This window comes from Gavialis gangeticus, unplaced genomic scaffold (assembly GCF_001723915.1).
Source record: "Gavialis gangeticus isolate Ggan-Ray unplaced genomic scaffold, GavGan_comp1, whole genome shotgun sequence".
Taxonomy (NCBI): domain Eukaryota; kingdom Metazoa; phylum Chordata; order Crocodylia; family Gavialidae; genus Gavialis; species Gavialis gangeticus.
The window spans coordinates 6,932,365-6,945,004 of record NW_017729020.1 but is presented as its reverse complement, the minus strand read 5'-3'; the positions used below and the strand labels follow the sequence as shown (position 1 = coordinate 6,945,004).

At 56.3% G+C, this 12,640-nt stretch overlaps 1 protein-coding gene across 9 annotated transcripts in view; it reads right to left on the bottom strand.

The window, feature by feature from the left end:
* Nucleotides 1–334: 334 nt before the first annotated feature.
* The window catches only part of FGFR1 (fibroblast growth factor receptor 1), a 55,154-nt gene continuing 42,848 nt past the window's right edge, over nucleotides 335–12,640 (bottom strand). For 2 of the 9 annotated variants that reach the window (XM_019514440.1, XM_019514446.1), the window contains 11 exons: nucleotides 11,958–12,102; nucleotides 9,274–9,476; nucleotides 7,854–7,999; nucleotides 7,634–7,755; nucleotides 7,239–7,364; nucleotides 6,919–7,109; nucleotides 6,310–6,432; nucleotides 5,805–5,875; nucleotides 4,156–4,293; nucleotides 3,424–3,529; nucleotides 335–3,030 (listed from right to left, as the gene is read on the bottom strand). In XM_019514440.1, coding sequence (XP_019369985.1) covers nucleotides 2,854–3,030; nucleotides 3,424–3,529; nucleotides 4,156–4,293; nucleotides 5,805–5,875; nucleotides 6,310–6,432; nucleotides 6,919–7,109; nucleotides 7,239–7,364; nucleotides 7,634–7,755; nucleotides 7,854–7,999; nucleotides 9,274–9,476; nucleotides 11,958–12,102 — 1,548 coding nt within the window. In that variant the 3' untranslated portion in view covers nucleotides 335–2,853. The remainder of the gene's footprint in view (nucleotides 3,031–3,423; nucleotides 3,530–4,155; nucleotides 4,294–5,804; nucleotides 5,876–6,309; nucleotides 6,433–6,918; nucleotides 7,110–7,238; nucleotides 7,365–7,633; nucleotides 7,756–7,853; nucleotides 8,000–9,273; nucleotides 9,477–11,957; nucleotides 12,103–12,640) is intronic. The other 7 variants (XM_019514443.1, XM_019514447.1, XM_019514444.1 and 4 more) reach the window with 4 other exon arrangements.

Here is a 12,640-nt window from a genome sequence, read left to right as displayed (position 1 = left end):
AACAAAGGTAATGGGAAATGGTGGCAAGCAATGGGAAAAAAAGCCCATGGCAAAACTAACTGGCATTTCTCAACCTGCTCTTGAGTTTCCCCTAGGGCCCAGTATGCAAGTCGGAGCCCATGCAGCTCATCTATGAGCACCCAGGAGCGTGGCACAGAGCTGGGGGCAGAAGGCTCAAACACGCACTCAGCCCGAGGCCGATTTTGAGGAGCCTTGTGGTTAAATGCCGGCATGTAACAGTGTCTACACCAGCCCCCGGTGTTGCTAACAGGGACTCAGGGTTTGCACAAGTCCCCCCTGGAACTGGTACAAATGCCAAGGTGCTACCAGACGGTCTTGGTTTAAGTCTTTAATCATTACGAGAATTCCAGATTCATTACAGAAGAGTTTAAAACAATAATATTTCTCCATACAAAGGCAAAATAAACTTTTCAAGTAACAGCGTCCCGGCTCCGGAGTTTAACAGCCAGTGACTTGGAGGGAAGGGCTTGGTGAAAACCAGGCATGAAGGCCCCTTCGCCACAGAGGAACTGCTCCGTTGGGGGATCTGGACGTAGCCTTCAAAGCCAACAGCGAGGAGGGGGTTTACTGAGGGCTGGTAACACGCCGTTCAGAGCACTGCAGGGTCTGGCACAAGCAGAGGCCAGAAAGTGGGCTGTGGCCTCATGCGGAAGAATGCACTCTTCCCTGCCACAGCCCAAGCTACAGGGCTCTGGGTTGTTTCTACGCTAGCAAAAAGATCCCGGGAACATTCCTGCGCACATCTGGCGTTTCCAATAAAAGGCAGGGCTGGGGTTTCTATAGAGCCAAAAGTGCCATTGGACAAATAGTGTTCGAAGACAAGGAGGGGTGGGGACTGGTGGGAAGGAAATGTCACGGGATATTTCCAGCAGAGCCTGGGAGAAGCGTGTCCCAGACTGTACCTCCAAAGGGAGCTCTCATCTCACCTTCCCACTGGGAAGGAAAAATGTATGGCCCTGCAGTGTGGGGGTCTTGCTGCTGGAAGGACCAGGTGCGTGTAAGGCACTCGAGGGTTGTTTTGGGGAAAGCGTTGCACTGGCTGGGGCAGGGGAGAGGTGGAGGGTCGCTCATCCTCACAGCCCTCTGCCTCCTGGAAGGAGAGCGGCACTGGGAACACGTGGCAGCAAAGAGAGCTGGCCCAGCGGCAGGGATGGGACATGCTGGAAGCAGGCACGGGTACAGACTGAATGCACAGTTGGCAGCAGGGTCAGAGATGCTCCAGTAACCCGCGCGCTGGCTCAGAGCTCCCGACCATTTCCAGAAGCCCAAAAGTGGCCCCACAGCCCTGGACAAGCCATTTCTCACCGCAGGATGGGGTGCAAACTATTCATTCTTCCGTGCGAGGAGCCAATGCCCATGGGGAAGGCTGGGAAAGGTGCTTTTCTCCCCCCCGCACAGACAAAAAGTCCCAGCCCCACCATGGAGCGTATGCTAAACCCCCTGTTTTTAAAATACAGAAGACAGGCGCTCTCTAGCCTGTTGCTATTACACATTCATGGCAAAGCGGGTGCGTCACAAGCTCTGCCCAACTTCAATGACCGCACGAGGCCCTCTCTGCTCCAGGACCCAGGGCAGAGGCCGACAGAAGACCTGACAAGACGGGGAGGTGAACAAGAGGAGGGAAAGGCCATTGATATAATGACAACGTATTCCCAAAAGGCATCAACACATTATTATTATTATTATTAATATTATTGTTTAATACAACCCCATATAAAACTGAAGCAGCAGCAGCAATTCTTATGGAGGGACCTAAACTGAAATAGGTTTAGAACATAATTTAAAAAAATAAAAACAGCAAAAGTAGCAAAATATATGAACTTTTTTTTTTTTTTATAGCAACAGATATCTACCAGCCACTAGTACCTTTCTACCAAACTGGTATATCTCTGGCAACAACCCTTTTAAAAAGACATGTAAATATATATTCATATTTATACATATTTTTAGCTATGTACAGAAGATTTTTTTGTTGTTTTCAGCACTGGTAGGTTTGGCTGCTTCTTCTAGTATCAGTGCTGAGCAGGTGTATATGTTGTATCTGGCCACTTCCAAGGTACCATGTGTTTGGTCAGCAAAGCAAATTAGGATTGGAATTAATAAGCCATTGGCACCAGCCTTAAAACCATCTCATATAGCAGTATCCACACAGGTTGGGCTCCCGAACCACCCAAGAGAGCGATGGTCCCAAAGCATTAAGACTGCCTAGTGAGCACTGCCTCGCTGGAGGTCGAGCTGCTGCAGAAATCCACTGCTTAGTGACGTCTGTAGCTTATCAAGCTGTTTCAGTTAGAATCATACTGTGTTGAAAGAATAAAACAGGAACAGCCCAGCTTTTCCTGGCCTCTTCGGGAAGTTCATGTCCACAGGATCCTTTTCGGAGAAGGGAATGCACATCATCAGCTGGTTCCAGGTGCAGGAGCCTGAACTGGTTCTCTCACCGGGCACTGGCCAAAGAACTGGATTCACGTTTAATCCACTGGAAATATTCAAGCATTGATTTTGTGGAAAGGAATTAAAGACAAACCGTCAGGAGCGTTCACAACTACGGCGGCTGGAGAAGCTGGCACGAGGTGGTGGTGGTTTTGGCTATATGAGATGCTATGGTTGGATCTTGGAAATCCTTTTATGCAATAGCTAAAATTGACTGATGGCTGTGCAGACAGCAATCCCGCCAGCAGCCTGGGTGGCGGAGATGCGCGCGTGCACACATACACACACAGGCAGGCAAGCTTCTTCGCCTGCCTAGGTCCTTAGACCAACACGGCTACAACCAAAAACCCTGCACATACAGACACAGAGTTTGCAGTCTGTCGTTGGGGAGTCCCAGCCTCAGCGTCGTTTCAGTCCCCCGTTGGCGTGCTGAGGTGGGTACTTGGGAAGACAAGGTTCGTCTGGAAGAGGATCATGAGAAAAAACAGAGTCCTCTCCCGAGGAGCAGGTGGAGCTGCGGGTGTCTGGGAAACTGGGAGAATACTGATCCAGCGGCATGGAGAGATCCAAGTACTCCTGGAGGGGACAAAACCCCGAGGACATAGTTCAGATTAGAGCTCAAGAACCCAACATCATCCCAGGGTCAGGGCCCAGGTGAGGGCCCACTGCCCAGCTGGAAGCAGGCCAGATGCTGGGCACATAACACTAAAGAGAGGCAACAGGCAGCACTCATTCCTCGACAGGCAGGGAGCATTTGCTCTCGTGGGAGATGCAGGCATGGAGCCTCCCTGGACACGATGCACAGGAGCTCTGCTGCAAGAGCCAGAGGCTCCAGCCCTCTCCCTCAGGCACTGAGGATGAGAAGTGACTACGGGCAAGCCACAGTGGTGCAGAGATGCCACGCTGGGGCGTCTCTCCCAACAGCAGGGCCATGGGGGGGAGTTTGCCTTCAGACCAGGCATCCTTTACCTGGTTGGAGGTCATGGCCACGATCCTATCCAAGTCTTCTACCAGCTGCTTAAAGGTGGGTCTCTGGGACGGGACAGCGTGCCAGCAATCTCGCATCATCATGTACCTGGGGAGCAAGCGGGGCAGGGGGAGGAAACCATGAATAAAGGGGACTTGAGGAGCTATGCTGCTCTCACACAGGCTGGGCTGGGGCAGCCAGAGGGAAGCTGTGTTGTCCTGTGAGAAGTGGAGCAGGTACAGTACGGCACATGGAGCTGTAGCCCAGAGGGGCTTGGGCTACCAGCGTGGAGCATCACTCCAAGTTAGGGGAGTGAGGGGCTGCAGCTCTGCCAGGAGCCTAGCACACAGCCAGTGGCCTGTGCCTGGGCCACAGCAGAATCGAGCGGTGAGGACATTAGTCCTCAGGATTAAAGTTAATCCTCTTAATTAACAAGAAATCACTCCCTGTTGGCAGGGCTGGTGAGGGAAGGACACAGAGGGCTGTTCTAGGAGGACGTTGTAGCCCACCGTCAAGCCAGGCCCTGCTCTGGGGTCAGTCTGGGATTTGTCCTGCTGAGAAATAACAAAGGAAGATGCAGGTTATTGCAAACAGGTTCAGCTGAGGTTTCTGCAGGGCTGGGAGCTGCTTGACTGTACGCTAGCACACGGGCCCTGGCGCAGGCAGAAGAAAGAGGCAGATAAATGTGTGTCCACTCTCCCTTCCCCCTGTCCCAGACCGAAAACCGTACTCACAGTTCGTTGGTGCAGTTGCTGGGCTTGTCCATCCGATGGCCTTCTTTCAACAGCTTGAAGAGCTCCTCGACAGGCACCCCAGGGTACGGCGAGCCGCCGAGCGTAAAGATCTCCCACAGCAGCACCCCAAAGGACCACCTAACCCATAACACAAAGGCACAGTGTTGCACAGGCATAGCTCTTGCCACAGCACCTCAGTCCCGCCCGTCTGCCTGATGCATGGTCCTGTGGGCAGCTGGGAGCATGGGGAGTGGCACCACTGCCTCTCGTTAGCCAGCTACAGCATCAGCGAGGGTGCCCGTGGGCAGAACAAGAGCTTGGTCCAGCAGTGCCAGCTGCTTCTGGGCACTCAGAGATCTGGGGCTCTCCTCTGCTGCTGGTTAAGATACCGAGGCCAAGGACTGCAGAGCTGACTAGTGATTTTGGGTGCCCAGCTTAAGAGATCTTAAGGGGTTGTACTTTGAAACCAGGCCTCTTGAAGCTGTCTCAGGCCAGGCAGCCACAGGTACGCGCCTTGGCCTAAGCACCAAATCCAAATGCTGCGTATAGTTAGCCGCACATCCCTGTGGACTTGCACAGCTTCACCCCAGGGCAGCAAAACAGCAGGATCACAGAGTCATAGACAATGCACGTTGAAGGGACCTCAGGGGGTCATGTCTAGTCCAGCCCCCTGCTCCAAGCAGGACCAGCCCCAACTAGATCATCCCGGCCAAGGCTTTGTCAATCTGAGTCTTAAAAATCTCCAAGGACGGAGCTTCCACCACCTCGCTGGGTGACCTGTTCCACTGCTTTACGACCCTACTCATGAGAAAGTTTTTCCTAATATCCAACCTAAACTTCCCTCACTGCAACTTGAGCCCATTGCTTCTTGTTCTGTCATCTGCCCCCACCGAGAACAGTCCAGCTCCATCCTCTCTGCAACCCCCCTGCAGGGACTTGAAGGCTGCTATTCAATCCCACCTCAGTCTTCTCTTCTCCAGACTAAATAAGCCCAGTTCCCTCAGCCTCCCCCCATAAGTCAAGTCCCCCAGCCCCTGAACCATTTCCGTTGCCCTCTGCTGGACTCTCCAATTTGTCCACATCAGTTGAGGTCAGAAGGATTTCAGGGACATGGTCATGAGCATTAGGTTTCTTTAGAGAGATTGGTTAAGGGCAGGGAAGAGCTGGGGTTGGCCACGGCCATTCACTTTGGAAAACAAGCCAGCTCCACAGCCAAACAGTTTGTGTCTGCTGGCAGTAATTGCCACTTCATTAAATTAAGCTGAATCACATCTGGTGCCCGGCACCTTTGGGATACACCCAACGTACCAGATTGAACGAGCGGTACCAGGAGACTTCAGGGGCTGCTAAATGAATACGGTATGGCGAGATGCCACTGAAATAAGGGGAGATGCACAGGCATGGACGCAGGCCACTGTACTGACCCAGCATGCCCGGCAAGTACAGGTGGCTAGTGATGCAGATGGACCATGCTACAGCAGGGAAAGGAGGCCAGGTCTGCCTAGCAAGAGGCAGGCCATATCCTAGGGACAGAGCCGAGGGGCTGGCAGCTTTCTCAGCCTAGCCTATCATTTGAGATGCTTCCTGGCTCAAAAAGTCTTGCTGCGATACAGACTTCCACGTGGCAGGCAGAAGGGCTGTGTACTCACACGTCGCTCTGATGGGTGTATATTCTGTCGAACAAGGCCTCTGGAGCCATCCACTTTACCGGCAGGCGACCCTGGAATGAAAGGAAGTGCCTCACATCAGCACATCCCACGGGAGGGGAGCGTGCCTAATGGGGGGTCCCACCCCGCAGGACTCGATGCAGCCCGGGGCACGGGTATTGGGGAGTCAGGAGACCTGGTCAGGTACCAAATGTCTGGTCAAGACGGACCTTTGGCAATGCCCCCTGCCTCCCAGGGCCAAGACAACTGCCCTGAGTTGTGGGGAGGACACGGCAAATGCTGCTCAGGAAGCAGGCGGCTGTTCGCTGTGAAGAGCAAGGGGAACCCCTTCCTACTTATAGGGCAGCCTGGGCTCAGAGACCACGATTTTGCTACGAACGCTGCCTTCTCAGGTCTCCAGCCAAAGTCCTGGCAAAGCCCATAGGAAAACCCATCGCCCCTAAAGCCGAGCCTGAACACGGTCCTTGCGTCCTGCTGCGCCACTCACATTAGTTGTTTTCTTGTAGTAATCAATGTGGTGGATGTCCCGGGCCAGCCCGAAGTCTGCAATCTTCATCACATTGTCTTCTGTCACCAGGACGTTCCTGGCAGCCAGGTCCCTGTGAATGCACTGAGGAGAGCACGGGGCTCGTGAGCGAGACTGGACTCTGCACAGTCCAGCCCCCTGCCGCCACAGCCGGCGTGCTAGCAATGAATGGCCCCGAGTCGAGCCTCTGGCTGGCCTCCAAAGGGCTCCTGCTAGGATCCCAGAGGAGGAACCCATAAGTTGTGAGGGGGGCTGGCTGCAAAGCCCTGGCGTGTACCCAGCCAAAGCAAGAGGGACTCTTGAGAGGTTGTGCATTTATTCCAGGCCAGCACAAAGGGGCCGCGGGTGTGAGCTCTGGGAGAGTCACTCCTGCCCCCCCCCCACCCTCAGGACCTAGACTGGGAGCCCCAGAGCCTTGCCCTCGGGCCGCTATTCAGGGCAGGGCTCTACTGCTGGGGGTGGTTCAGATGGGGACCCCATCATTCATGGTGCCCCAAGCCTGCCAGACCCCTGCCTGATGGGGCTCTGGCTCGACTGCTGCTCCAGCGAGGGGTTGTGGGAGCCGCTCACCTTTTTGGAAGCCAGGTACTCCATCCCCCTGGCGACCTGGTAGGCACAGGATACCAGGTCCTTGAAGGAGAGCTGCTCCTCGGGGATGCGAGAGGGGTTGTAGCAGTACTCCATGCCGGGGGGCCGCCGCGCCTGCAGGTACTCCCGCAGGTTGCCTTTGGACGCGTACTCCACAATCACGTACAGCGGGCCTGGGGCAAAGGAAGGAATTAAATCCTTTGCTCCTTTCCATTGGTGTTTTCCCCCTCCCACCGCCCCACGCCCATCCACCACATCGTCGCCGGCCAAGCAGAGAGGCAGGTGCCTGGGCTTTCACTCACGGGTGCAGCGCTCACCGTCCTGTGTGCAGGCTCCCAGGAGGTTGATGATGTTCTTGTGCTTGCCGATCATCTTCATCATCTCCATCTCTGAGATGAGGTCCGAGAGATCCTTCTCCGTGGCATCCGCTGAGAGAATGGAGAGAGGTCGGGTCACGGGGGGCTCGGGCAGCCAGGACGAGCCCGGCACCACTGAGTCTGCAGGCTCTGTGGCCCGACTGCTCCTTTGCTACACAGGACCCTTCCCACAGTGGTACTGGGAGCCCCATCCCAGGCACTGGATCCAGTAAGCGCACACACCACCTCTTCCAAAAGCACAAGACGGAGCCAGGCTCTCGCCAGGCTGAGGCAGAAACACATCTGGGCAGGTCCCCAAGGGGCTGACAGCCACCACTTACACTTGAGCATCTTCACTGCCACTTTAGTCACTCGGTTTGGCTTGTCCTTGTCCAGGCCAATGGCTTCAGCCAGAACCACCTGCCCGAAGCAGCCTTCCCCCAGCGGCTTCCCCAGGATCAGCCTGGAAGGGAGGAGGGAGGCAGTTTAAACAGGGGGCAAAGGAGGTGCCGCTAGGGACAGCGAAACTTGGGTTGCCAGACCCTAGAGAAAGAGACTCACCTGTCCCTGGGCAGCTCCCAGCGAGGGTCTTCGGGCAGTTCGTATTCAGAAACACCTGCCAGCATGGGGGTCCCGCTGGAGGAGAGCCGCGAGGGCCGGACAAGCATCACGCCCGAGTTCATGGAGGAGCTGGAGTCTGCAGACACCTGCAGCGGGGACAGCCCGGGACAGTGGGTTACCTTCAGGAAGCACCTGGGGTGGGGGCACGTGCAGGGATAGAGGGAGCGGCTCTGGGGGCCTCCCTGGGGTACGGAGGCTGCTGCAGGTGCAGTGACGCAGTGCCCTGGTCCAGCCCGCCCTCAGCACTGCTGCCCCCCAGCTACAGGCGCGGGAGCCAATGCGCAGAGAAGGGGGGTGACCTGTCAAAGGCAGCAGTCAGGGAGGGGGACCCAGGAGTCACGAACCTCATTTCCCAACTCCATCCACATGTTTACCACTGCCTCCTTTCACTGCAGAATGGATGAGCACGCGCACACATGCATGCACGTGTACCCATGTGCACACACTCCCCTCCCTTCCCCTCCAGGTGTGTCAGCTGTCAGCGAGACCCAGTCCTAGCGCCTCGGGCCTGACCCCCCAGTCTGTGCCATGCACGGCACCATCTCAAGCGTGTGTTTGATTTCTGCTCGCAATGGCTCCTTCCCCAGTGCTGCAGAGCCTGGGCAGAAGGGGCTCTCCCTGCAATGAAGGTGACCCCATCCAGGAACAGCCCAAGGGGCAGGGCAGGAGGGAGCTGTCTCCTGGACTGTAAGGAACATGCCTGTGCTGTGGGGCGGAGGAAAGGATGGGGGTGTCCAGGGATACCCCCTGCCCCGAGCAGGACACCTGGGCTGGCTGACAGCGGGAGGTGCTGCCCCTGCTCCTGCTGTGTTGGGATGGAGGGGGCTGAGTTGTTTGTAGCTGATTTCCTCTATGTTGGTGTCACAACATACACATCCGTCTCTGCCTGCGAGATACACTCCCCTGCTCCTCTGTTGAATCCTGCAAGCCCATCCTGATCCCCCCCATTACCCTTAGCAACCTGCCATAAAAGTCAGACCAAGGCTCTCCCAGCTCCATACAGAGACCGCCTCTCCCCAGCCTTCCCACCCAGAGGCTCGCAGGCTTGGCACTGGGAGGCCAGTCAGCACCATTAATCCTCAGGCTGTTAGTAGGAAACTGAGGCACAGAGAGGGGAAAGTTGCATTGGTCACACTGCCGTGTGGATGGACGTCCCCTGTGGCCTGAAATCAGCCAGACCCAAAAGCTCTGGTCAGGTCTGACAGGGAAACAGATAACACTTTCTTGACAGGCCTGCAGAAAAGCAGCTGCAGCTGCATCGGCTCTCTGGCCTGTGCAAGAGCGGACGGCGCCAAGGGCTAGGGCAGCTGTGTGGGGCAAGGGGAGGTGGTAGGTGCAAGCAAACCCCCTATCTACTTTCTGTTACCTGTCTGCGCAGTGGGATGCTCTTGGCCAGCTTGTGCACGGCCAGCTGGCTGTTGAAGTCGGTCTTCTTGGTGGTGCTCTTCATCTTGTAGATGATGACCGTCACCACCATACAGGAGATAAGGAAGGCCCCCGTGCAGTAAATGATGATCTCCAGGTACACAGGTGAGGTCATCAAGGCTGGCTTTTCTTCCACGGCTGGGTCAGCGTGAACAAGGGATTAGCAGGGCACAGCCTCTCAGGGCAGTGTTAAGCAAGGAGGGGTGTGACACTGGCTCCTGGAGGGTGGGATGAGGCACGACCCCCCCGCAGGCTCCCACCCTCGCTAGCTCTGCAGGTGAGCCCGGGCCGGGCATCAGCTATCCAGGGGTCTGAGCCCACCCTACAGAGGGCCGTAAATGCATACGCCAGGAACCAGCAGTAGCCAGGCAGCTCCCTCCAACCCTCCCACGTCCATGTGTGGCCGTGCTGGCGAGCCATGCTGTTTCTTGGTCAGATGCAGCTTGCCCTTCCCTCGGTGCCAAGCACAGCCTTACAGAGAAGCACGCACAAGACCTCCCCCCACAGGGATGTAGGTTGGTGGGAGACAGCTGCTCAAGGGCTCTAGGCCAACACGGAGGGGCCTGGGGCCAACACACCCGGGCTGCAGCCAGAAAGGATGTGAATGCAGGGCCAGGACCCTGGGAGGACACGGCCATGGGGCTGGCACCTGCTGCCAGGCGCAGGGCTAGGCAAGAGTGACAGGTGACAGGTGGGGGACTTGCTGGGGCTCTCCGGCTAGGGAGCAGGGGAGGCCAGGCTGGGCTTGGCACCAATTCCCCGCTGTTGGGGTGATACCTGCCCTGTTTCAACCACTGCCAAGGGGCAAGGTCTGCACTGGGTGTGAGCTCTCTGCTTGGGGTATGGGGGTCTGGTCCTTCCTTTCTCCTTGCCTGGAGGACGAGCCAGACATGGAGGGGCTGCAGGATTTCCTTCCCCAGTTGTCCCTGATCTGCTCTGAATGAGGGCTGCAGACTGCTGGGGACAGTCACTGGGAAGAGCCATGGGATAAGGAGGAGAGGCAAAAATAGCTCCCTGTCTTTGTGAGACAGAGAGCAACGTGAGGAGGTATCGCAGCTATTAAAAATAAATTGCCCACGGGACTTGGGGATTTAAAAAGCAATTATGTGCAGCACCTTCCATAGAGATCCTTTGCATCAGGAGACCAAAGCTGGGCCGTGGGGGCCTTGCCTCCCTTCCAAAGAGCCTAGGGATGCTCCGCTTTACTTGCAAACCAGCCACTCAGCTGCAGGCACGTGGCCTGGCCGTTCACACAGAGCCACAGACCACCAGAGACAATGCTGGTGCTGCAGCTGAGCACAGTGCCTAGACAGACCCCCCACCCCAAGCCTCCCTCTCCCAGAAGAACGGAGAGCCTTGGAGAAAGGCATCAGAGGGAGCCCCCGTCCCTTGTGCCAGCCCCACTGGCGAGAAGCAGGCACTGAAGAGGCCAGGCCTGACAAGGGAGGAGGAGTTGATAACCCAGAAGGTTTTTGTACAAAGGCACCACCGTGCCGGCTCCAAAAACGCTCTGTTGCTGCCAGTTATCAGACTCTTGTCAGGGGCATTGATGGCCCACGATCGGTAGTGGCATCAACGTGGCGTGCCCAAGTGCACCCATGCTGAAGCAGCAGCTCCCGCCCGCAGCAGGCACATGCAGAGAAACCGTGCGGCAGCTGTCCCCTTGAGGCCTGCAAGCGCCCCGGGGCTGGGCTCCATTCCTCCAGGGCAGGGCCAGGGCTGGGGGTGCACGAATGCATGCGTGTGGGTGTGCTGGTGCATACAGCAGGGGGCCTGAGTCTGCAGCTGCAGCAGCACCTCCCGCACTAAGCTGAGTTTGTGATTTTTGCCCACAGGGGCTGCATTTGCTGCCTCTCCAAGAGTGCCAGCCCCTTCGGGACTAGCGGCCAGGGACTCCTGCCAATGGCAGGCCTGTGGCAGGGGGGGACAGTCACCTGGGGACAGCTGTCTGCTGGGTTTTGGTCGCCATTTAAACTCTTGCCACAGCACTTCCAGGGCAGCCAGAGGCACAGCCGCTTCCCAGTGCTGCTCAGAGCATCATGGAGATGGGAGCCAATCTTTTATTCAGCTCACCAGGCTGTGGTCTCAGCTCTGTGTTCAGCTTGGGGGTGTATGGGGTGGGAGTAGCAAGTTGGATGCTGGCTTTGCCCAAGTGAATGGAAGTACCCATTTCAAATCTGACTGAGCCGCTGGTTAAACTGGACCTTCGATATATGCATTGCTCGGCCAGGGAGAGAGCCCGTAGGTGCAGCCACCCACTGCAGACCATCCTGAAGGTGGTGAGGTGGAAGGGGCCAGGTGCAAGTGGAGCAAGTGAACCCCACTCGGACAGCCAGGCCCAGGGACAACATTACATTTGATCCCACTGACCCCCAGAAGACGATGCCTGGGCAACTCATGCTGGAGCGCTGAATCCCAGCTGGTTCTTTACAGCGAGGGACTCAGAGCGTTGCCCCGGCGGAAAAAGCCAGGCGTGGCAGTAGGGGTAGAGGGGGAGGCAGCCGTGCGCTGCTCCCCAGCATGGAGAAGGTTTCCTGGGCTCTCTCCTAGGCCTCAATGCATATTGGATCCAATACGGAAGCAAGGAGGGAAAGGGACAGTGGAAGACGCCGTATATACCTTCGAGAACTGTCAACCATGCAGAGTGGTGGGAGATCCCAATAGAGTTACCCGCCAAACATGTATACTCCCCAGCATCCTCAAATGAGACATTCCTTAAGTGAAGGACTTCCATTTCTTTGTCTGTTGTGTTAACTCCAGCCGTCTAGAAAGGAAAATGGAAGCAAAAAACGGACAAGCAAACCACATGAGATCTTCTAAGAACCAAGGTGGAGCAGGGGGAGTGAGGTGCCCTGGTGTCTCATTTGCCAGACACCTGGGTAGCAGAGAGAAACCACCGGAGACCTGTTAAAGAGAACCCTTAGGACGACCTCTTTTCAGGCTGACCTAAGGAGGCGTTGGTTAAAACCCTTCACCAAACGGAGTTTCTTGCCCATCTGAACATGCTGGTGATGGGCTGCATGGAAAAATGGACCTCAGACAGCAGAGACTGGCTTAGTTTCATGAGGCCGGGGATGAGAAGGGGCTGGAAAGGGCCACGGAGAGAAGGAATGGCCAGGCGGGGGGGTGACACAGGAGGACAGGACACTGTATTGTCTCCTAAGCACAGTCAGATATGGTGCACAAGTCCAGGTTTGAAACAGGGGGCAAACGAGCAAAACCAGGTCGAAATTTCCATATACTTATATATTTTGGAGGAGCAATAACTTAGCAAAGCCCCCCCCCCCCCCCGCCCGCGCCCG